This window comes from Narcine bancroftii, chromosome 4 (assembly GCF_036971445.1).
Source record: "Narcine bancroftii isolate sNarBan1 chromosome 4, sNarBan1.hap1, whole genome shotgun sequence".
Lineage (NCBI taxonomy): Eukaryota > Metazoa > Chordata > Chondrichthyes > Torpediniformes > Narcinidae > Narcine > Narcine bancroftii.
In genome coordinates this window covers 226,816,169-226,840,957 of record NC_091472.1, presented here as the reverse complement: position 1 = coordinate 226,840,957, position 24,789 = coordinate 226,816,169, and the positions used below count along the sequence as shown (strand labels likewise).

General features: G+C 38.7%; 1 protein-coding gene across 7 annotated transcripts in view; it reads left to right on the top strand.

The window, feature by feature from the left end:
- The window catches only part of LOC138761669 (disco-interacting protein 2 homolog A-like), a 294,820-nt gene extending 270,293 nt beyond the window's left edge, over positions 1-24,527 (top strand). For all 7 annotated transcript variants that reach the window (XM_069934205.1, XM_069934204.1, XM_069934203.1 and 4 more), the window contains 8 exons: positions 2,919-3,087; positions 3,334-3,504; positions 7,402-7,463; positions 11,452-11,509; positions 13,370-13,444; positions 20,975-21,149; positions 21,718-21,841; positions 22,976-24,527. In XM_069934205.1, the coding sequence (XP_069790306.1) occupies positions 2,919-3,087; positions 3,334-3,504; positions 7,402-7,463; positions 11,452-11,509; positions 13,370-13,444; positions 20,975-21,149; positions 21,718-21,841; positions 22,976-23,228 (1,087 nt within the window). In that variant the 3' untranslated portion in view covers positions 23,229-24,527. The remainder of the gene's footprint in view (positions 1-2,918; positions 3,088-3,333; positions 3,505-7,401; positions 7,464-11,451; positions 11,510-13,369; positions 13,445-20,974; positions 21,150-21,717; positions 21,842-22,975) is intronic.
- Positions 24,528-24,789: the final 262 nt, after the last annotated feature.

Sequence of the window (24,789 nt, the reverse complement as noted above, 5' to 3'; positions counted from 1 at the left end):
AACCAGAAAACAGAAACCATCTTGTACACAACCACTTCCTGCTGAATAGAGTCAAGTTAATGCAACACCATGCAAAGAACAAATTTTGGCATTTAGTAACTGATTGCAAGTCATGTACAATACTCATTCTAAGTGAAAATGTCTTCTTCTTTGGCTTGGCTTCGCGGACGAAGATTTATGGAGGGGGTAAAAGTCCACGTCAACTGCAGGCTCGTTTGTGGCTGACAAGTCCGATGCGGGACAGGCAGACACGGTTGCAGCGGCTGCAGGGGAAAATTGGTTGGTTGGGGTTGGGTGTTGGGTTTTTCCTCCTTTGCCTTTTGTCAGTGAGGTGGGCTCTGCGGTCTTCTTCAAAGGAGGTTGCTGCCCGCCAAACTGTGAGGCGCCAAGATGCACGGTTTGAGGCGATATCAGCCCACTGGCGGTGGTCAATGTGGCAGGCACCAAGAGATTTCTTTAGGCAGTCCTTGTACCTTTTCTTTGGTGCACCTCTGTCACGGTGGCCAGTGGAGAGCTCGCCATATAACACGATCTTGGAAAGGCGATGGTCCTCCATTCTGGAGACGTGACCCACCCAGCGCAGCTGGATCTTCAGCAGCGTGGACTCGATGCTGTCGACCTCTGCCATCTCGAGTACTTCGACGTTAGGGATGAAAGCGCTCCAATGGATGTTGAGGATGGAGCGGAGACAACGCTGGTGGAAGCGTTCTAGGAGCCGTAGGTGATGCCGGTAGAGGACCCATGATTCGGAGCCAAACAGGAGTGTGGGTATGACAACGGCTCTGTATACGCTTATCTTTGTAAGGTTTTTCAGTTGATTGTTTTTCCAGACTCTTTTGTGTAGTCTTTCAAAGGCGCTATTTGCCTTGGCGAGTCTGTTGTCTATCTCATTGTCGATCCTTGCATCTGATGAAATGGTGCAGCCGAGATAGGTAAACTGGTTGACCGTTTTGAGTTTTGTGTGCCCGATGGAGATGTGGGGGGGCTGGTAGTCATGGTGGGGAGCTGGCTGATGGAGGACCTCAGTTTTCTTCAGGCTGACTTCCAGGCCAAACATTTTGGCAGTTTCCGCAAAGCAGGACGTCAAGCGCTGAAGAGCTGGCTCTGAATGGGCAACTAAAGCGGCATCGTCTGCAAAGAGTAGTTCATGGACAAGTTTCTCTTGTGTCTTGGTGTGAGCTTGCAGGCGCCTCAGATTGAAGAGATTGCCATCTGTGCAGTACCGGATGTAAACAGCGTCTTCATTGCTGGGGTCTTTCATGGCTTGGTTCAGCATCATGCTGAAGAAGATTGAAAAGAGGGTTGGTGCGAGAACACAGCCTTGCTTCACGCCATTGTTAATGGAGAAGGGTTCAGAGAGCTCATTGCTGTATCTGACCCGACCTTGTTGGTTTTCGTGCAGTTGGATAATCATGTTGAGGAACTTTGGGGGACATCCGATGCGCTCTAGTATTTGCCAAAGCCCTTTCCTGCTCACGGTGTCGAAGGCTTTGGTGAGGTCAACAAAGGTGATGTAGAGTCCTTTGTTTTGTTCTCTGCAAAGCAAAGAACCTCAAAGCAAAGCTCGACGATGCAACCCGCCTCACGGACTTGTCCCTTGAAACCCTCTGGGATCAGTTGAAGACTACCATACTGCAATCCACTGAAGAGGTACTGGGCTTCTCCTCCAGGAAAAACAAGGACTGGTTCGACGAAAACAGCCAGGAAATCCAGGAGCTGCTGGCAAAGAAGCGAGCTGCCCACCAGGCTCACCTTACAAAGCCGTCCTGTCCAGTGAAGAAACAAGCCTTCCGTCGCACATGCAGCCATCTTCAGCGCAAACTCCGGGAGATCCAAAATGAGTGGTGGACTAGCCTCGCCAAACGAACCCAGCTCAGCGCGGACATTGGCGACTTCAGGGGTTTCTACGAGGCTCTAAAGGCTGTGTACGGCCCCTCACCCCAAGTCCAAAGCCCGCTGCGCAGCTCAGACGGCAAAGTCCTCCTCAGCGACAAGATCTCCATCCTCAACCGATGGTCAGAACACTTCCAATCTCTTTTCAATGCCAACCGCTCAGTCCAAGATTCCGCCCTGCTCCAGCTCCCTCAACAGCCCCTAAGGCTAGAGCTGGATGAGGTCCTCACCCAGGATGAGACATATAAGGCAATCGAACAACTGAAAAGTGGCAAAGCAGCAGGTATGGATGGAATCCCCCCCCAGAGGTCTGGAAGGCTGGCGGCAAAACTCTGCATGCCAAACTGCATGAGTTTTTCAAGCTTTGTTGGGACCAAGGAAAACTGCCTCAGGACCTTCGTGATGCCACCATCATCACCCTGTACAAAAACAAAGGCGAGAAATCAGACTGCTCAAACTACAGGGGAATCACGCTGCTCTCCATTGCAGGCAAAATCTTTGCTAGGATTCTACTAAATAGAATAATACCTAGTGTCGCCGAGAATGTTCTCCCAGAATCACAGTGCGGCTTTCACGCAAACAGAGGAACTACTGACATGGTCTTTGCCCTCAGACAGCTCCAAGAAAAGTGCAAGTGAAAATGTATTTCTTTGATATTAAAGTATGGTCGATTTCAAAGAATGATGAGTTGAAGTGCAATAACAGTATCGTGAAGGGTGATTTTTGATTGCTTAACTTAAGGTACTGTTACATTGCTGAGGGGAAGTATCAAAAAATATAGAGCACTATCCTGTGGGGAAAATGAGAATGACACTTGGTTGAGGTAGGTTTAAGGTGGTCTGTGACAGGCCTCCCAGCTCCTTCAAGCAACATGGGCAAAATGAATTAAAATGAAAGAAACTAAGCTGCTCCCTGTTATGTTTTACAATTATTTTTGATTTATTTGATGAATTGTCAAAAGTTGTGCAATGTGCATGTCTGAAGATGCAGATTAATCTTTCAAAATTATGTCTTTCTTTTTCAAGTGTGTATTCTGGTCATCAATCCATCCTGGTTCCTCCACTTGAATTAGAGAGTAATGTCTCTCTGTGGCTGTCTGCAGTTAGTCAGTACAAAGTGCGCGTGACTTTCTGTTCCTATTCTGTAATGGAGATGTGTACCAAAGGACTTGGTCCACAAACAGATTCACTAAAGGTAGGAGCCAGTAATGAGTCTGGAGTATACTGAGCAAATTGTCTCTGTGAATGGATAATTTATTAATGGATGCTGTGGTAGCTGCTAGCAAATGCTTTGTCTATTCAAATCGTATTTAATCTTGTCAAGATTTCTGCTAAGTGGCACATTTTGCAAAATGAACCACTTTGACTTTTGTTTGTGATCTATGGAATGCTTTTAAAATCTGTGCACTGTTATGAGTTTAAGAGCATTTTTTTTTCCAAGGCAAAAGGTGTGAATCTGTCCTGTGTTCGAACTTGCATGGTAGTTGCAGAAGAGCGCCCACGAATAGCACTTACGCAGTCTTTCTCCAAGTTATTTAAGGATCTTGGTCTCTCGTTGAGAGCTGTCAGTACAACCTTTGGCTGCAGAGTTAATGTGGCCATCTGCTTACAGGTGAGAATCTCATTATTTGGACTAAATTAAAATGAAAACCCATTGATATGACATTACTGTATCTTTCATTGAGCAATACTTTCTTTGCCTGGGCAGTGCCACAGCCTTCAATCTCCTCATTGTTTCTGAAAAATACTCACCACCCTAAGGAGAGTTAAACAAAAAATTTTGCAGATGCTGGGGTTGAATGCAATTCGCAAAAGTGCTGGAGAAATTCAGTAGATCACGTAGCATCCACTGAGAGTCAAAGGCAATAAACGTTTCAGGGTTGAGATCTTTGTTGGGAATCTGACGAAGGATTCAGATCCCAAACGTTAATTGCCTTTTACTTCCATTGAATGATGCTGAGTTTCTCCAGATCTTTTGTGTATTGCACTTGAACACCATAGATTTATCTTGGGCAAATTTGCAAGTTTGATCTGAATGCCTAACGTTACATAATGAGGGAATCACAAAATGTAAATTATCGATAGCCATGGATCTGTCCATTGTAAAAATTATCCTTGGTCCTTGCTTCTATTTCTCCTCTCCCACGTGAGAAAACAGTAATGCAGTCACCACCGTGTCGATGTGATGCTAGTGTAATTGGCTCTGCTATTTTTAAATAATCATTAGGGCGCATTTGGGATTTTAAAGGAAGTCCCAAATTGGGTTCTTGATTTGCAATGGATTGAAACTGGGTGACTGATAGAAGTTGAAAATGTTAACATCTAAGGAAGTGTGTTGTAGTAGGTTCTGGTTATGATATAACAATTTAATTAGATGTGCCCATATCAATGGCTTCTTGAAAAACACTGAACACCACTGTGATTTAATCAATGGGTGTGCTTTGTCTGTAATTTCCTTGGATCCTTGTACTTGAGCAGCAGTGTAATTTTTTTTATTTATTTTGCCAACCATTAATCCAGTGTCTTCAGTAACTGTTTTACTGTTTCTGTTTGTCTCTTGTCTCTTGCTTATGCTTCTCTCTCTTTTAAATCTGGCTATCCCTTCCTCTCTCTGGGCTGACCCGTGTCATCTCCTTTCCTCGTTTCCTCCTCCCTCACACTCTCAGCCACACAGGCTGGGCAAGCTGGCTGAGCAGGTAGAGTAATTCTTGTGTTTTTCTGTTGTCCCTAAATCTTCAACTAAAGCAGCTGGCAAGTTTATTCTAAATTTATTGCAAAATTATAAAATTTAGAATTTCTGCTTTATTAGAAAATCTGAACCATTAGGTTAAGAAATTTTTTTTAACTGAAAATTCATTGTGTAAAAGGGAGCATGTTGCTCATAGGACTTAAATGTACAGATAGAAGAGCATTGGATAAAATAGTTTCTATCCTTTGTGATAATGGTAACATAGCCTATTAACCCTGCACACAGTCACAATCCTTCTATTGTGTCTTTGTACATGCATATACCAATTTTTAACTGTTATTTTGTGACTTAACCAACTCTCTTGTTAACCCTAGTTTTTTTCCACTGATGAATGATAGATACCGTAAGAAACACAAAAATTGTAGATGCCAGAATCTTGAGTGAACAAAGAGAAGCTGGAGGAACTCAGCAAGTCAGGCAGCATCCATGGAGAGACATAACTTGGTTTACTGTTTGAAAATACTTTTGCACAGCATTTTGTCATGCTGGAGTCTGAAGACTAAAATAGGTATATTACTAGAATACACAAATCAGGCACCACATATCGCTACCATGTGGACTATCGTATTTGACGGCATATAGGACCCCCCTTTTTTTTCCTTAAAAAATCACTTCAAACCCCCCCCCCCCCAGGTCTTGTATGTGAAGGTGACATCTTGGTACTGCCACCTTGCATTGCGCACCGAAATACAAACGTAGTGGAAGCTTTTATCCACAGATGGTGATAGGAGGAAAGTGCCCAAGCTACATTATTACATACAAACTATGTTAAGGGGCACGGTAATAGAGCGGCAGCTGAAGTTTTTGGAGCACCGCCTTCAGCAAAAATGGTACCTGCATGGAGAAAGCAAGGAAAATGGCTAGAGGCTGCTAGAAAGGGTAAATGTAACCTTTGTTGTCCAGCCCCTTGTTGGCCACAACTTGAGGAGGAGTTTAAAAAATTGGTGGGTGATAAATGATAGGGATTCAGGGAAATGAGTTTCTACCAAGATGATCATTCATGAGGCCAGGAGATTAGGAGAAGAACAAAGGCATCAGGGTTTTGCAGAAACGAAAGGTTGATGTTACTGGCTCATGAAAAGGCATGGTTTATCAACGTGTTCAAAAACACCCATTGCACAGAAAATGCCAGTGGATTATGAAGACAAAAGATTAGTGTTTCATAAATTTGTAATAAATGCATGAAAAAGAACTTGTTTTGAACTGAACCAAATAGGGAAACATTTAATGTACCTTCCAACAAAACTGTGAATGTTAAAGAAGCTGAAACTGTCATAGTAAAATCCGCTGGTCATGAAAAGAGACACTCTACAGTAGCTCTGGCCTTTTGTGCTGATGGCACAAAACTCCCACCATTTGTGTAATAATTAAAAGAAAACCTACCACATGGTGTTTTTGTTCATGTTCGTCTAAAGGGCCAGATGGACGAATCTGGAATCAATTTATGGTTATTGAAAATATGGCAAAGGTTACCTGATGGACTCTTAAAAAATTTACATTTCTGGTCTGGGATCAGTTCAGAGCCCACAGAACTTAAGCCGTGTTTTAAAAGAAAGGGCAGGAGAACCGAAAACCCAAATGTTTGTTATTCCTGGTGGTTTGACGAGCCAATTGCAGCCTTTAGATTTGTGTTTAAATAAGCTGTTTAAAAAAAAAATAGGATCAGGAAACAAATAGATGGTAGAAAAGGACCATGAATTAACATGAGCAGGAAGAGTGAAACATCCCACCATTACATAGATGTGTGAGTGGGTGAAGACATCTTGGGAAAATGTAAGAGCTGTAATTATTGGTCTGGAATTAGTAATGCCCTTGATGGCATTGAAGATGATGCATTAATTTGAAGACAGGGATACCAGCAGTAGGGATGATGAGTTTTTGGGCTTTGTCAGTGTTGAATTACTGATGAATGTTCAGACTTTGATTAAAGATTTTGATGTTTCCCAAAGCTTTTATTGTGTTTTTGTTTATGATAGTTACTTGTTTTAATTTTCTCTTATAAAGGGCTTTCTCTTGTTAATCACTGCAGTATTATTATTAAAACGATTTTTACCATTGTCCTTGTTGCATGTTTTAATCGAATTTTTACCGTAAATACACTAAAACATTTTTCCTAAAATTTCCTTCTAAAATGGGGGGGTGGGGAATGTTTCTTATATGCCCATGGATCTTGTATGCCGTCAAATACAGTACATGATTATCTTAAAAAGAGACGCTGTCCTCTTTGATTTGACTAGAAATCATGTCAGTTTTAGTTCCAACTCTTGTTTAATCTGTAACAAATATCTATTAGTGCTGCCTGTGCCTATTTCTCTTGTGCTTTTTTCCAAGACGGCTTTCCCAGTGAATAAAGTTAATTTACATGCAAAACATAACGTTTAAATACTGCAAATTGGCACTGACTATTTTCTGTATGAAGTCATTCACTGTTTTCATTTTCTTGCAAAGAAATAAAGAACATTTTAGTTGGAGGAACAAGTGTAGAGTGGGAAATGTACTCATAATTTAGTTTTTGTTGCAAGAACATCATTAAATATACAGACTATTTTTAGTGACTATAATGTTAAATCCATAAGGATGTGTATTTCAAAATGCTACTGTGTAACTTTGAATATTTTGTACTAAAAGCTACTGTCAAATCTGCTGGGATATCATACTTTTGAGAAATATGATGCATTCTGTTTGTTGAACGACTTGAAATTCATGACTTTGTATTAATTAATATTTTACATTTCTGAAGTTGATATCACTTTTTTTAAGGGAACATCTGGACCTGATCCAACCACGGTCTTTGTAGATATGAGGGCCCTCCGTCATGACAGGTATACTCATGGCATTATTTTGGACTGCTTATTGTTGCAGTCTCTCCTTAATTTGTTATTTCCTTTCCGGCAACTTCCCATTCAGATTAAGTTGAATATGGAATTTCTAATCTTGACAGTTGTAAGTTTGATCAAGTTGTTTTACAATTAGTAATACAAATTACTGTTTGCACTCTGCAGGATCCTCTTCCCATATTCCTTCATCTTGCCTTGTGCCTGCTTTCTTTTCAGTGCTTCACCACCACAGCTTCTTATCATAGCAAGTTTTACTTTACAACCAATCTGGGGAAAACTGTCTCCCAAATTCTGTACTAGATTTCTTAATGGGTGTCTTGTATGTACGGGCCTTGGATTGGGCATCATCTGCAAGTGTAAGCTTTTCCTCTGTCCACCTGCCAAACCTTTTCATCTTAAGTTTGTAATGCAATGACAATTTTCTCTTCTAGTGAAGAAAACATTGTCTGATTAACTATTCCATGCACGCCGCCTAATTTCTGGTAACTCTGTGTATATCTTTTTTTTTCCATTTCCAGTGCTTTAACTATAAATGTGGCCAAACCTGGATGCTTTATAAATTTTGTCTTTGTGCAAAAATTCTATATTAAACATGACAATTTCAGTTCGTTTGCTTTCCAACACCAATCTTGTGGAACATCACCTACTACTTTTTGCTAATCTGATTTGGCACATTCTACTGTCTTGTCTTCTCTTTTATAGCCATCTTAATATTGTTTTGCATGTTAGCCAATGACCCCTTGTATTCTGACATTCATGATTCAACTGTGCAGTTACATAATTGAATGCTTTATTGGATTCCAGACAGATTTCATTTACCGTAATACCCTTGTATAACCTCCCAATTAATATAATGATTGATGATGCGTGATTCCATTTCTTTTAAATTCTTGATTACCGCATCATACTAATACATGGTGGTCTGAGTCTCTGATTGTTCATTCCATTTCAACAAAATTTCATTTGATTTTCCTACCATAAATATTCAGCTAATATGTCCATAATTCTGTGGATGTGTTCTGCTTTTTAAAGAAATTGTAATGTCAGCCAGTCTTCAGACCCTGTCCACGTTTCTAATGAATTGTTACATTATGCAATCGTGGAGTTACTGTTTCTCTCCTGATGCATGTGCATTGAAACAGGACCAGGATGTTGTCCACTATTTGATTTCATCAATTATTGTCCACTTTTCTATCTTGAATCTCTTGCATTTTGTTCTGAGTTCATTCTCTAATGTGACATTTTTATTCCTTGATAAAAGCAAAATATTGCTTTGAGGTACAGCTCAATGGAGCCATAACAGTTTGCACTTGTGTAAATGTTCTTTCTCAATTAATTTTATGGATTTATAAAGATTTAGAAGCAAGGACTGTTTTGGTATAGTATGGTCATATGAAAACATTGTTAACTGAACAAAAGATAAATGCTGTGGATGCTGGAAATCTGAAATCAAAAGAGAAGATGCTGGAAATATTCAGTAGGCTGGGCATCTGCAGAGATAAAAACATTGACTATTTCAGGTCCACGATCTGTCATCAGAACTGAAAGAAGTCCCATTTAGTCTCTAGATATATTTTTAAAGTAAGGGTTTTGAATTATAAGCATGTGAGTTGGGAGAGTTGATTGAAAGGGGCAATGAGGAAAGATCGTGAACTATGATGAGAATGATTTGACAAAGTTCTTTTGGGGCAGAGAAAGTTGTAACGGTAAGAGTAAAAACACAAAAATGCTGGAGGAAATCAATAGTTCAAAAAGCATCCATAGGAGATAAAGATTATAATCTATGTTTTGGACCTAAGTTGTCTTCAAGGTAATCTTGAATCCATTTTGCTAGTCCACTGCAAAATCTCATCGAGGGGTGCCTACCCTGAAGCAGTTCGAAGGAAGTTCTGTGAGAGTCTTTCTCACTGCTCCCTCTCTGCATTTTGTGTTGCTCTCAAGCTCTATGACCATGTACTCACCCAGACTCATTTCCACAGCCTCATGTCCTTCCTGGCTTTATATAACTTCTCCTGACCCTGCTAGACCTGCTGAGTTCCCAGGTTTTTACTACAATCACAGATGGTAATAGGACAAGTAAAACGATCAAACAAGGGAAAGGAATTGGGGAGGAGCATTAACATTAACAGAACAGGGAAGGTTAGAAAGTGTGCCAAAAACAAAGGCTCCGAGATCATGGTGGTGAAATTTGGGTTCTTCTGAAGACTACTCTGCCTGCTGAGCATCAGCCCCTATCTCCTTTAATCCCAATTATTTTGGTTCAGTCAAGTGGGAGATCACATTAAGCACTTTGCTCATTTATAATTGAGACTGTACTCGATATTGATACAGATCTGAAAAAGAAATACAAGTCAGAATGAAATCTGTTTACAAGTAAAAATTAATTTAACATCTGGGGTGTTCTTGAATTAATGCTTCATTGAAATTCTTTTCTGACTATTTTAACAGAAGTATTGGCTCAGTTATTGTAAGGTTGCATTTCGGTGACATCCTTATAGTCAGGGGAAAACAAGAAAATGTTGACAAATTAGAGGCAAGAGTTTTTTTAAAAAAGCATTCTGTAAAGAGCACATCAAGGGAGTTTTCATCCTACATGTGTAAACTGCTCTGGTGTCTCTGAATGTCTAAACATTGCTTGCAACAATCTGATTTAAAAATAGCTTTTGAGAGCTCTGTAATTTTTCACAGTGAATGTTTCACAGTGACAGCTATTTTGGGTAACAGTAGGATTGATTAAATGCTAATTCTGAGAAGCCCTGCTTATTCCTTTCAGTTGAATCATTTTCGACTAATTTTGTCCCTTTGGCAAGATTTCTGAAACTGTTGGCTATCTGTGATATCACTGCGGCAGTGATATTCCTCTGTGGTGTTCCTTCACAAAACTCAACTCGGAAGGATGGCAGAATAAGGGCTGATGTAAACAGGCAGCCATGTGCCACAGAGCACCTTTCTAAAGAGGTTAGGAAAGTATAAATGGAAAAATCTGCCACAGGATCAAGGGCAAAAGTAATTAAATGACTAAGCAACTGCTGATGCCAAGCAGGGATAATGATGGGGAGAATAAAACAACAAAATATAAGATAAGAGAAACTGCAAATTCTGGAATCTTGAGCAAATAATGAGAAACTGGAGGGACTCAGTGGGTCAAGCAGCATCGACAGAGAAATGGACAGTCAGTATTCATGGTTGGAATCCTTCCTGGAGACAAATGGAAAGGGAAGATGACAAGCATATATTGGAAAGAGCCCAAGAGGTAAAAGAATGCTGGACAGGTGAAGTTGGTAGAGGTGGAGTGGGGAGTCAGGTAGAGACCACTGTGTGTGTGAAAAATGAGAACTGAAATGGACTGGGAAAATGGGAACAGATAAAGGACAGATGGAAACAGTGGAACCAATCAGGCTGGAAGTTGCCTGAAATGAGAAAATTCAATGCTCATAATGTTAGGTTGTAGGCTTCACAGGTGGAATATGGTAGGTTGTTCTTCAAGTTAACATTTTCCATTACCCTGGCATGGATGAGATCTGTGTGGGAATGGGAATTAAAATGGTTGGCAACTTGGAGTTTCATCTAGTGTGTGAGGTCAGAACTCACCTGCTCAACGAAATGGTCAAAATTCTCTCTTCATGTCCCAATATTGTACAGTGACTGCAGAGGCAAAACAAACATCGATGTTCCTTTTTGAACCTGTGAAAACACAAACAACGTGCCAAATTTTCTCTGTCTTGGGACTGTGCGTAAAGTTTGCAAGAATTCTTCCCTTGCAATTCTCTCAGGGAATCTTGAGGAAACTTTGTGGTGCCCTCATCCAGCCAAACACGTCACAGAGTAAAACCTGTCCGATACATTTTTTTTTCATTATTTTCTTGCTGAGGTATGCTAGTTCCTGGTCTGGAGAATGTTTTGATTAATTTTATAAATGCATTTTATTTAATTGAATGGAAAAAAATTTAAGAACCTGTTTCTCTTGTTCTAGGGTGCGTTTGGTAGAGAGAGGCTCTCCACACAGTCTTCCACTAATGGAGTCAGGAAAGGTATGTACTCTACAGACTATTTCTTTTGTGGTGAAAAATATCAAATCTTCATCAACTAGCAAGAGGTGTCAAGGCCTAAATTGTGCGAGATCACTGGTGTGAGAGAGAGCAAGTAAACCAGAACGTTGTGATGCCTGCATTATGTATGGGATGTTGTAAAATTGGAAATTTGGAAGAAATAAGAAACAAGTTGAGAAAAGTAAAATTGAAAATTAAGAATAAACCAGAAAATGCTGGAAATGCTCAACAGGTCAGGCAATATCAATTGTTACGAGTCTAAAGGACCCTAAAACCCAGCAGCAATAGACATTCACCAAGACAAGTAGGTTTTGAAACAAAAGTTGTTTTTAATCAACTTTAAACATGAAAACAGAATCAAACTTTAACTTATCTCTATACTTAACTAACCCAAATTAACCCCCTTCTAATTCTAAGTGCACGTGTATGTAATGTGTGTGTAAATTTAAGAAAAGTTCTTTGGTTAACAGTTCAATCTCACTTCTCCTTCTTCCAAGTTCTCTGGTTGCAGGCAATTCTTATAGTGTGGACAGCATGTATAACGTTCACCAGGCTTTGGTGCTCAAAAGGTCAATGTTTACTGGTCAGGAAGGTTCTTGTAGGGTTTGCAGAGAGAGATTTGTTGTTCCAAGATTTCCACAACTGAGGTACCACCGTTAGTCACCTCAGTGACATGCTGATGAAACTTGGCCCATCAGGGTTCTCCAGATGGTAATCTCTTTCTTTCATTCTATCACAGAGTTCCTTTCTGTTCCCCTTATTCCAAGAGAAACATCAGACAGATAGCACTTTCAGCCATCCACTGCTCTGGAGCTTTTCTGTTTCCCACCAGCTTTTCTTGGCTTGCACTGTTCAGCTGCTTTCAGTGTCTCACACACACACACACACACACACACACACACACACACACACACACAGGCTGAGAGAGCTTGTTGAACTTGTCTTCTCTCTCTCTTTCTCCAACTAAGACTGCCAGAAAGCCCATGTGACTGACTCCCTTGCAAAAACCCTCACCTTCTTCAGCAAACAATAGGAGTTCTCTCTTGGTCAGGCTGTTGTCTTAGATAAACAAAACCCAGGAGTGACCTTTCTGTGAGCACACTTGTAGGTACTTGCAAACAGCCATTTTGTCTCCTCCAAAACAATGACTATTCATTTCATGACCTCATTTCAATTAGCACCTACTTGTGAAATTCTCCATAGATCCTGAAAAGTTACTGAATATGAATTCTTCAGTCTTTCAAATAAGATCTGTGTATGTATGTAACCTACTCTAATTTTACCAAATTCTCCCAAATATATATATATATTACACAATAGAAAGAGAAACAAAATTAATGTTTCAAGTCAAGGGCCTGAGAAATGTTTACTTTTTCTGTTCTTTCGCCAAATGCTGACTGATCTGCTATGTGTTTCCAATGTGCTGTGTTTTTATTTAAATTAAGAGAAGCACTGACTATATTCATTCTAATAGTCATAGGCAGGCAGGGTGAAATACTTGCGTATATTATTTGCAGGAAGATGCTGATGGATGAAGTAACCTTTTTTTTTGCTACCTTTTCAAACTTTCAACATGTTGATTATTCAACATATTGACAAAAATATCTTCTAGTGTCATTGATAAACTAAGACTGAAAAAGTTCTTGAAATCGGGCAATAAAATCTAATGCATTTGGCTCTTTTGTTCCAACATGATGTAAGATTGCGGCCTGATATTTTAAAACGAACTTCACTTGAATTTTTTGGTTGGCTAAATTATTTTTGAAAAGATATGATGTACTATTGAATCAACAACCAGTAAAGCAAATCAACCATAGCTCTGATATTAAATCTCTTTTGCAGATTCTTCCTGGAGTAAAGGTTATCATAACTAATCCAGAGACAAAAGGACCACTGGGAGATTCACACCTTGGAGAGGTGAGATTGCAAGGCACCAAATGTCAATCAAAAGAAGATGCCACATTCATTTCAACTTGGAAGATGTTCACAAAAATAAAATGTATTTTTTTTAAGGGCAGGAGGAACAAAACCTTTCCGGCAAGAGCTTGCAAATGTATCACCACACAGTGTATTTTTTTAAACTAAATAGGTAGCACAATGAAAATTTACCCATGGCTTTGCTTCCATTTCTGTTTCCTGCGCATAAGTTGATGCCATCTGACTGACATCACCTGTTAATTCCCTGCAGCATTTGGACACCTGTGTCGAATAACACAAAGTGCTACAATGACTTGGTTTTCTTGTTCTCACCAATAGATGTGCTGTTGCACAAAGGCATACTGGCAAACTTCCAACAGCAAAATGAATGAATGAATGATTGGTTTTGGGCTGTTGTCATTAAGCTGAATGTTGTGAAGAATGAAAGGAGAATCCTGTCATCCTTATAAATGGTGGCATGTGATTCCTGTGTCATCTTCAGGGCTCATTGAGGATCAATTTATTTATTATCTGAGGCAAAAGAAATCTTTTAAAAAAAAAATTTATTTTTCATACATATATACATAGAAAAACTCCAGTTTTAAATATATTTATATAAAAAACTTTTTTCTTTATAAATAAAACAAACAAAACAACCCCACACGCCATAAGGGCTCATATTTATGTTGATCATCAAAAATTCTAAATGGGGAAGTCATTTACATTTATACTATAGCAACATTTATTATTATCTTTATTATTGTATATATAATTACTATTTGGCCCCTAAATTATCCAAATATGGCTGCCATAACCATATAACAAATACAGCGCGGAAACAGGCCATCTTGGCCCATCTAGTCCGCACCGAACAAGTACTCTCCTCTAGTCCCATCTCCTTGCACCCTGCCCATAACCCTCCATTCCCCTCCCATCCATATAACTATCCAATTTTTCCTTAAATTACAAAATTGACCCTGCCGCCACTAGTTCTCTCAGAAGCTCATTCCACACAGCCACCACTCTCTGAATGAAGAAGTTCCCCCTCATGTTATTTCTAAACTTTTTCCCCTTAACTCTTAACTCGTGTCCTTTTGTTTCAATCTCTCCTACTCTCAATGGAAAAAGCCTATCCCCATCACCTCTATCTATCCCCCTCATAATCTTAAATACCTCTATCAAATCCCACCTCAGCCTTCTGTGCTCCAAGGAATAAAGACCTAATCTGCTCAATCTTTCTTTGCAATCTAGATTCTGAAACCCAAGTATCATTTTCGTAAATTTCCTCTGCACTCTCTTTTCCTTATTGATATCCTTCCTATAATTCGGTTACCAGAAAACTTAGCTAAAGAAAACAAGAGAAAGTTCCATCAGCGACTCCGTATTCATTCCTTAATTGTTCAAAACACATAAGCGATCCATCCACAAAACAATCATCAATATATTTTATTCCTTTGACATTACCATGAATTCAATATTTCATTATCCAGATTCATAGGCAGCCACACATTTTTACATAATTCTGTTCTTAATGATATACCTGCTTTTATTCCAATACTCCCATTTGTCTCTTGCTATATTCTAATCATATGTATTACTATAGGGTTATCTGTCTTTTTTGTTATTAATTTAACAGTCCACTTATGAATAAAGTCCTTTGCTGTTTCTTCTTCTATTGAATTCATTCCCATTCAGATCCTAGAAGGGGGACTGTCTTCTTCAAAAAAGAATGATAAAAATTTTGCTTGTGCTATAAAGTATTTATTAAAATCTGGAAGTCTAAATCCTCCCAATTTATAATCCCATGTTATCTTTTCCAATGAAATTCTTGGCACTTTGTTATTCCATAAGAATTGCCTTGTGTAATTATTCAATAATTTAAATAAAATTTTCGGTATTGGAATAGGCAACGATTGGAAAAGATACTGTAATCTTGGCATCGCCTTCATTTTAATACAATTTTCTCTTCCCTCTAGAGTTATTGGCACTAGAGTTATTTCCATTTCTGTAAATCTTTCTTTATTTTTTTCTAATCGGAGTGTAATTAAATTTATATGTTCTATAAGTTATTATCCATCATTACCCCTAAATATTTGACTCCATCTATTTCCATTTCAATCTACCACCTTTTTGATATCTTTCATAATCAAAAATTTTCAATGGCATTATCTCACTCTTGTCCATATTTATTTTATAACCTGATATTCTTCCATATTTTTCTAATGTTTGCAATTTTATCAAGGATTCAGCCGGGTCAGACATATATAATAGCTCATCATCAGCAAATAAACTAATTTTATGTTCTTCCTGTCCAACTTTGAGGCCTTTAATGTCTGGATCTTTCCTTATAATCTCTGCCAGTAGTTCAATAGCTTGGATAAAAAGTGCTGGAGACAGAGAACACCCCTGTCTGCTCGATCTACTCATGGAAAAAACTGCTGACATTTGATTATTAGTTATAATTTTTGGCTTGTGGTTTACGAGTTCTTATCCAGTTTAGAAATTTTTCCAGTGTTTTAAATAAGCAAGACTGTTCTAATCGATCAAATGCTTTTACTGCATCGAGAGATAGACTTGGATTCAACTTTGATTTTGCCATATGTATTATATTAAATAGTCTACTTAGACTATTTGAAGAATGTTTTCCTTTGACAAATCCCACCTGGTCTTCATGTATTAGTTTTGGTAGATATTGTCCCAGTCTATTAGCTAATGCCTTTGCCAATATTTTATAATCAGCATTAAAGAGTGAGATATATGATAAAGCTTTTAATGGGTCTCTACCTTTCTTCAGTTGCACTGTAATTATAGCAATTAAGAAAGATTCTGGGAGGTTCTGGGTCTACGGTCTAATACATCCATCATAAGAAGAATCAATAAATCTTTAAGTTGTCTGTCGAACTTGGGAGGAAACCCAGAAATTTGTTAGCTTATAAAGTACCCAAGGCTTTCTCGATTTTTTTCCCTTGTGAAAGAGGCATCTAAATCAATTTGTTCTCTTATCTTCTAATTTTGGATGTTCAACATTTGTTAAAATTTGGTCAATCTCATTTTCATCTACTAATAATTCTAATTTAAATAGTTTCATATTTTATCTTCTAAAATTATTATTTATTTATTTTTGATTATATCTTATAATATAAGCCTCTTTTTTTAATTCCATTTATCATTCTAGATGACTCCTCTGCTTTAGCTGCCAAGATAAAACTTCATGCGACCGTTCTCCAAATTCATAATAATATTGTTTGGTTTTAAAAAAAAATTCTGTTCTATACGTTTGTAATGTGTTATATTTCAATTTTTTTTATTCACTAACAGTCTATTTTTTTTGTGACCCTGTTCTCTGACATTCTTTTTCTAATTTTGTTATGTCTTTCTCTAGACCATTCAGTTCTGTAGCATATTCTCTCAAGATTTTTTGTATAAGAAATAATTTGTACTCTTAGATAAGCTTTAATCATATTCCATCTTAAAAAGCTATTATCAGTAGAAGAAATGTTAATTTCATAGAATAGTTCTGACTGTTTCTTAATAAACTCACAAACGTCCTTCCTTTTCAACAGTGTGGCATTGAGATGCCAACTATATACACTTTCTTGTTTTTCCATTATTGCAATGGTTAAAGTTAATGGTGAATGATCTGATAGGAGACTCGCCAAATATTCTGTTTTTACCACTCTACTTTTTAACATTATGTTTCGAACTAACAGCCCTTTCAATTATTTTTGGGACTAAAAAGACTTCGTTAGCACTAACACAGGAACAGCAATGGTAAATTCAAAATAATAGTTTTTAATTATACTATTCTTTCTTCTTTGGCTTGGCTTCGCGGACGAAGATTTATGGAGGGGTAATATCCACGTCAGCTGCAGGCTCGTTTGTGGCTGACAAGTCCGATGCGGGACAGGCAGACACGGTTACAGCGGTTGCAAGGGAAAATTGGTTGGTTGGGGTTGGGTGTTGGGTTTTTCCTCCTTTGTCTTTTGTCAGTGAGGTGGGCTCTGCGGTCTTCTTCAAAGGAGGTTGCTGCCCGCCGAACTGTGAGGCACCAAGATGCATGGTTTGAGGCGATAGCAGCCCACTGGCGGTGGTCAATGTGGCAGGCACCAAGAGATTTCTTTAGGCAGTCCTTGTACCTCTTCTCTGTCTCGGTGGCCAGTGGAGAGCTCGCCATATAACACGATCTTGGGAAGGCGATGGTCCTCCATTCTGGAGACGTGACCTACCCAGCGCAGTTTGATCTTCAGCAACGTGGATTCGATGCTGTCGGCCTCTGCCATCTCGAGTACTTCGATGTTGGAGATGAAGTTGATCCAATGAATGTTGAGGATGGAGCGGAGACAACGCTGGTGGAAGCGTTCTAGGAGCCGTAGGTGATGCCGGTAGAGGACCCATGATTCGGAGCTGAACAGGAGTGTGGGTATGACAACGGCTCTGTATACGCTAATCTTTGTAAGGTTTTTCAGTTGGTTGTTTTTCCAGACTCTTTTGTGTAGTCTTCCAAAGGCGCTATTTGCCTTAGCGAGTCTGTTGTCTATCTCGTTGTCGATCCTTGCATCCGATGAAATGGTGCAGCCGAGATAGGTAAACTGGTTGACCATTTTGAGTTTTGTGTGTCCGATGGAGATGTGGGGGGGCTGGTAGTCATGGTGGGGAGCTGGCTGATGGAGGACCTCAGTTTTCTTCAGGCTGACTTCCAGGCCAAACATTTTGGCAGTTTCCGCAAAACAGGACGTCAAGCGCTGAAGAGCTGGCTCTGAATGGGCAACTATTAACAATATAACATTTCTTACTTATCTCTAAACTTACTTAAATCTAAATTTAACCCCACTCTGTGCAAATGTAAATTTGTGTCTGTGTGTGTATATAATTGAAATCCCACTCTGAAAAGTCAATCTTTAAAAGTTCAGCAACATTTTAGTCTTGCTTGAAGGTCTTAAATTATCAGTTCAGAAATAAATACAAAGCGGTTTTAAACATCATATCTTTAGGCGTCTTTAGTCACAATGTGGCTATTTTCTTCCACGATGAATTCACAAACCCAGACAAGGGTTAAACGAAGTGGCCACACAAAAATTGACCCAAAGGGGCAGCAAAGTGGTTCTCCTTATTTCAAAAGCCACTTACTCTGTGTTCCCCATTCCCAGTAGTAACACACGCAACAGCAACAATTCTGGTTACTGCAACTCAACCATGTCTTTCACAAAGTTTCAACACCTGTATGCAACAGGGTTTTGACTCCTGTCAACTCCAAACTGAACTGATCCCTTTGTCTCTCATTTCAATATTTCTCCAAATTATTTGACGGTTACTGGAATTTTAAACAGTTGCTTGTAAACCATGTGATCTTCATACTTCTGTCCTGTAGGTGACATGACTCCAAAAGATTACCTCACTTCTGTTTCAAAGGCTTAAGTATATCACTCACATGGCTCTGTTTCATTTCTCTTGTTCAAGGGGCCTTGTGGTTTAGTTAAAAACAGATGGCTTCCTCAGCAGTTCTACTGAGTAATCAAGACCCACTTCAACTCCATTAGCTCTATCCTTCCCAGACACATCGACTTCGAGAATGAACTCTCTTCTCTGAGTGCAATGGCGTATCTATAAATGTGCTGCTACCCGTGTGTGGCCCTGTACCAGCCCACAACTAACTAAGAATACAGATGCAATATTTTAACTCTATAATTTACTTTACTAAGACATTTTTATATATATGAGAAATATAGTTTAGCATTAAACTAAGGATAACACAAATTCATTACAATTAAAAACAAATCAATCCATGTATGTGAATCATGTACCCTTGAGTAGAACCTTTGAGTAGAATGAATAGTTTCTTTCTACAGGGTTAAGCTGTTTCCATATATCAAATAAATTTAAATCCTTCATAAATGATAGTGTCGTTTTTGCAGTTTTTGGCCTTGTCACTGTTCTGACTGATATATCCTCTGACCAGTATATTTTGTCTTCCTTCTACTGTTTTTAAAAAGATACCTTTCATAAAGGCTTCATCATCATAATTTGGCACATAAATGTTTATAAGCGTCCTTGATTCTGCATAAATGTTACAATGCACCATTACAAATCTTCCAATTGGTCAGTCAGTGTCCCTTCTATTATTATTGGTATATTTTTGTTAATTAGAATCACTACTCCTCTTGCTTTTGAGCCAAATGAAGACGATATTACTTATCCCACCCATGCTCTCTTTAATTTAGCATGTTCTGATTTGGTAAGGTGCGTTTCTTGCAGAAAGACTATTTTTTAGGTGTACCAAGACCCACTTCCTTTTCACCATACTCTTTATCCCATTACTATTAAGATTAATAAATTTTAACCTTCTATTTGTATTGATTTTTTAAACAAATATTAACCATTAAACCTTTTTGCTTGTTTAAATAATACAGTGATCTTTCCCCTTTTAAAAAAAAACCACATACAATGTCCATGACAGTGACATAAACAGGAAGCCCCAAAGCCTATGAAATAAGTCTATGGAATCTCTTGAGGAAGAATGACTCCTCCCTTTAGCGCCATCCTCTCCGGGCACCATTCTCCCACTGAGAATAGAGTCTCCACTTTGCTACTATTTTTCTCAAGTTTTCTCTCTTTTCAACAATAAATTTTTAAAAAATAGAACATTGTAACCATTCTTCACAGTCTTACTCTTTGGCATTCTTAGCCTTTTCATAAACCTTGCAGGAAGTCATCCACCTCATTATTAGTCTTGAAAAATCATTGGTCCCCTTCCGCTGCTTCGACCCTCAAAGTCACGGGATACATAATTGAATATTTCAAGACTTTAGCATTCATTTGTCTTTTCACATCTTCAAATTCTTTTCTGTGTTTAATCAGGGTTGGGCTGAAGTCTTGAAAAAATATTATCTTTTCATGATCAATGTCGGCCAGGCCATTATTTTGCTTCGAGTAATCATATGCTGCTCCCAGAATTGTCTCCCTTTCCTGGTAACTCAAAAGTCTTACCAGGAGCAGTTGTGGTTGCTGATCGCAGGCTCTCTTAGATCCAAGGGTCCGGTGAGCCCTTTCAATGTGCAGTTTTTCTCTGAATGGGGAGATAAAGTTGTTTGACAATGTGGAATGCTGGGAAACTAGAGATTTTGGGATTAAAACCTCAAATAAAACATTCATCTAGAATTAACAGCCCTTCACTTGGGTGTTCATTGGAAGGCCCACGTTTTTTTGTCGTTGAAATAAACTCACTGAAACTGGAGAAAATTAAAACAATGGAAGCCTGTAATAATTTGCAGAGATTGCCTGAATTTTGGCACGAGAGTCAGGATTGCCACCTCACCACTAATAGGGAAAATACACACAAAGCCTGTTCATTTTAGCTGGAATGCTGTTCACTCTGGCCAAGATTGTATTCATCCTGCAAAGAAGGAAATAAATACCTATAATAAAATATGACCATGTGCTTTAATTTTTTAAGGACTGTGATTTTTAATTTTGTTCAAAATTATTAATTGAAGGAAATGTTGATTTACTGCTGATTCTGACACCCTTGCACAGATCTGGGTGAGCAGTCCACATAATGCTACCGGGTACTATACCGTCCATGGTGAAGAATCCCTACATGCTGACCATTTCAATGCCAAACTCAGTTTTGGAGATACGCAGACTTTGTGGGCGCGGACAGGATATCTTGGCTTTCTTCGCAGGACGGAACTGACTGATGCAACTGGAGGTGAGAAATCACTTTCCCTTAATTCTTCATTATAGTTCATCGGTTAAAAATTATGTTTGAAATTTCAATAAGCCTATTGGTGAAATGGGACCATTATTATACATGTAAATATTAAAATAAGAATGGTTTCTATTGCTGTGAAAATTTACAATGAATGCAATTTCTGACATGTCATATGATATCGAATTTGTTGAGATTCATGAGCATTTTCAAAGGAAATGTGTTCATCAATATCAAATATTAAGTAAATTGCAAAGAATTCACTTTGTGCTCCAGTTGAGCTTGTTTAGAACTTCTTTCAGATTCATACAAAGCAAAGGAACAAATATATTTATAATTAATTTAGAATGGTATAGCTTTTTAAATTAGCCATTATATATATTTGATGAATGGATTTGCTGCAGAAACTTGGGACTTTTGGTGGATGGGTCTGTGCTTCCACCAAAATATGACATAAATAATTAAGAAAATGAAAACCATTGAAATACTTCAGGAAAATATTTTCAGCCCTTTTTCTGACCTAGCTTCAAACTGAATTTAGTTATACGATAGTTGTCTTCTGTTGCAGAACGTCATGATGCCCTTTATGTGGTGGGATCCTTGGATGAGACTCTGGAGCTGAGAGGAATGCGTTACCATCCAATTGACATTGAGACGTCAGTGCTTAGATCACATAAAAGCATTGCTGAATGGTAGGACATAAATTAACTATCAACAAAATGGTGTATTGGTAGAAAGTAGCTTAATTCACAAATATTGTCTTTCAAGCTCATTTCCAAATCATCTGACAACAATAACTTTTTTCTGGTTACCAATAGTTATAATGAATGATGAAGCAATTGTGGGAAATAAGTATTGAAGGGAGCAAAACAAGAGTTGGCACATTGGAGTAATGATGATATAAAAGATGCAGATAGGAGTAGCTGAAGAGCCCTGCAGAATCTTGGTGATGCCGGTAAGGCAGACAAGAAAGGCAAGGAGGCTTTTAGGAAGAATCTCCGAGACAGTGGGGTGGGAGGAAGTCTGCTTGGAACAAGATGGGAACTGATGAAAGCAAGCTTAATAAAGAATGAAAAGCCTGAATAGTGGAGCAGAATTTCAGCTAGTGCAGTTGATCATCTGGTGGGTTGAAGGCTGTCTGAAAGAAAACAGAATCTCAAAGTATTGACAGTGAAGAAATAAAAATTCATTCAGAAGAAGCATGAAAATGAAGGGAACCAAGTCATGTGCACGCAGCAACGTTTTAGTTTGAACTGGAAAGCTTGCTCAGCGCTAATATTGCAGACTGAAGGGCCTATTCCAAGTTAAGGCTAGAGCTTTCTTTTTGATGACAGAGAAAACAGCAGCAAAATCAAATGCAGTCATAATGTTGAGCAATGGATATTGTCTGCTGGAAGAAATAGTGAATTTTGAGGAGATTGAGTGGCAGTCAGACACCCATGTGTATCCTTCCAGCTTAGTTCAGCAAAGGCAGCACAAGCCTTCAGCGGAGCCTGGGAATCCAGATGTGCCTACAACCCAACCATTGAAAAGTGTAGATAAAATGCTTGGGTGATGTGTTCTTTAAAGAGACCATTGCATTGTCATTTATTAGGATGATTCTCCAGCAACTGGGAAGAATGCTAGTGGATGCTTTTACAGCAGAGAAGTTGTTGATTATGAATTACCAACCTTCAAGCCATCCTCTTAATGATGTATGTTTTATAACATGATGCGGAGAATTGGATTTTTAACTTGGATTGCTTCTTTAACACACTGAGTAGCACAATGCATTAAAACAATGCTTTCTTGTATGTTTCTGATATTTTAAATTTGTTCTTCTGCAGTGCTGTCTTTACATGGACCAACCTGCTGGTTGTTGTGGTTGAATTGGACGGTTCTGAGCAGGAAGCACTGGACTTGGTTGCCTTGGTTACCAATGTTGTTTTGGAAGAACATTACCTGATTGTAGGTGTGGTGGTTGTGGTGGACCCTGGGGTGATTCCCATCAACTCACGTGGTGAGAAGCAGCGGATGCACCTTCGGGATGGTTTCCTGGCTGATCAGCTTGATCCCATTTATGTGGCCTATAACATGTGAGCCTAGTGCTCTGACTGCCTATTGCTACTGCTGCCTCGGTGACAGTACCTTTGCCGGTGCCATGAATGTCCACATCGATCTTGTATGCTGCACTAAGAATGAGAAGAAAGAGAAAGCCAGATCATGCTGGGAGGCATTGCTGTGTGCATTAAAGCCATACATCCAGTATGATCTGTCATCCATTTCTCATGATGATGTGTTCTGCAGAGCTCCAATGGCTGTCATGTCAAAAGACAGCAGGCTAGCCTACAACACCACTGCTGGTGCCATATTAAATGTGAAGTAGTGTTCTAGAAACGCCACTGTTATCACACAACACATTAAAGAGACTACACAACTGCAACAGGGACATATCTTCATCATTATGTCATCAGACTTCCTCAAGAATGGAAAGCAAATAAGTTTTGAGTCGCCAGTGTTACTGTTTTCTTAAATCCCTGCTTTTCTTTGCAGTTTGTATCATCACACTCTCTCAGTGTGGTTGTAGATTTGGAAATTCTTTTTAAAACCTATTTATTCTGTTACTGAGTAGATATAATTGGATGGATGGACAGCTGATCTATCCAAGAGGTGGGGATGGGGCAGGCATATTGAAACGGCTCATTTTCAACTTAATTCACTATGCACATTGCGAAGAAGACATGGGAAAATGGTTGAGGACAATGCTTGTGTTGAGTTCTAGGTTGTCCTGTGATGTTCGCACTAATGGCTTATGAGTGGAACTTTAGAGGAGTTTTTAATTCCATCATTGTATTGTGAGCTGGTGAGGATCTCACCAACTTTTCATTGTAATAATTCCCCACTAACCATGATAATCTGGCCCAAACATCAGGAAGCCACAATCAGAGCACCCTACCCACATTAGGAGCATTATCTCTCCAGGAAGAATAAATAAAATAAGTATCCTGTTGTTTTAATGAACATACTATTCTGCTAATTTTTATAAAAACTTTTTCATTCCATGTTCATTTCATCCTCTGAATCCCACTTCAATACTTTCCAAAGTGAGGAAATAAATAATCAAAGTTATGTCAGACCTCAAAATGCCACAAGAGTCTATCTTTTGTCAGAAGGATATTTAAAGGGTCCTCTCATCTTGAGTAGGTTTTCTCAGAAAGTTGCAAAGGGTTTGAACTGGTGTGAATTGAAACCATTCTGATTATATCTAATGTTTGCCAGTTGCTACAATTTGCACCATATTGCCAGCGTGCACTTGCATACCTGGCTGGCTTTTCTTGCATTCTTGGTCTTAAGATATAACACAACTTGGTGATTGCATAAATAAAGTTATTTCACACATTTCCAGATTTTGACAAAACATTTTTCTTCATAATGAGACCAGAGCTTTTGAGCAGTCATCTGATTTGTTTGTTTGTCACAAATAAGATCTCCTTACTTCCCTACTGTACATTTCTTTACAGTACCATTTTACCATTGTGCCACAATTTTTGGATTGTCCATTTTTTAATCGTTAAATGAAATCATGACGCTTCACAATGTTGTAACATTTTCAATTTGGAACATCCTATTCTTTTAAATCAACCAATCTATAATTTGCTGA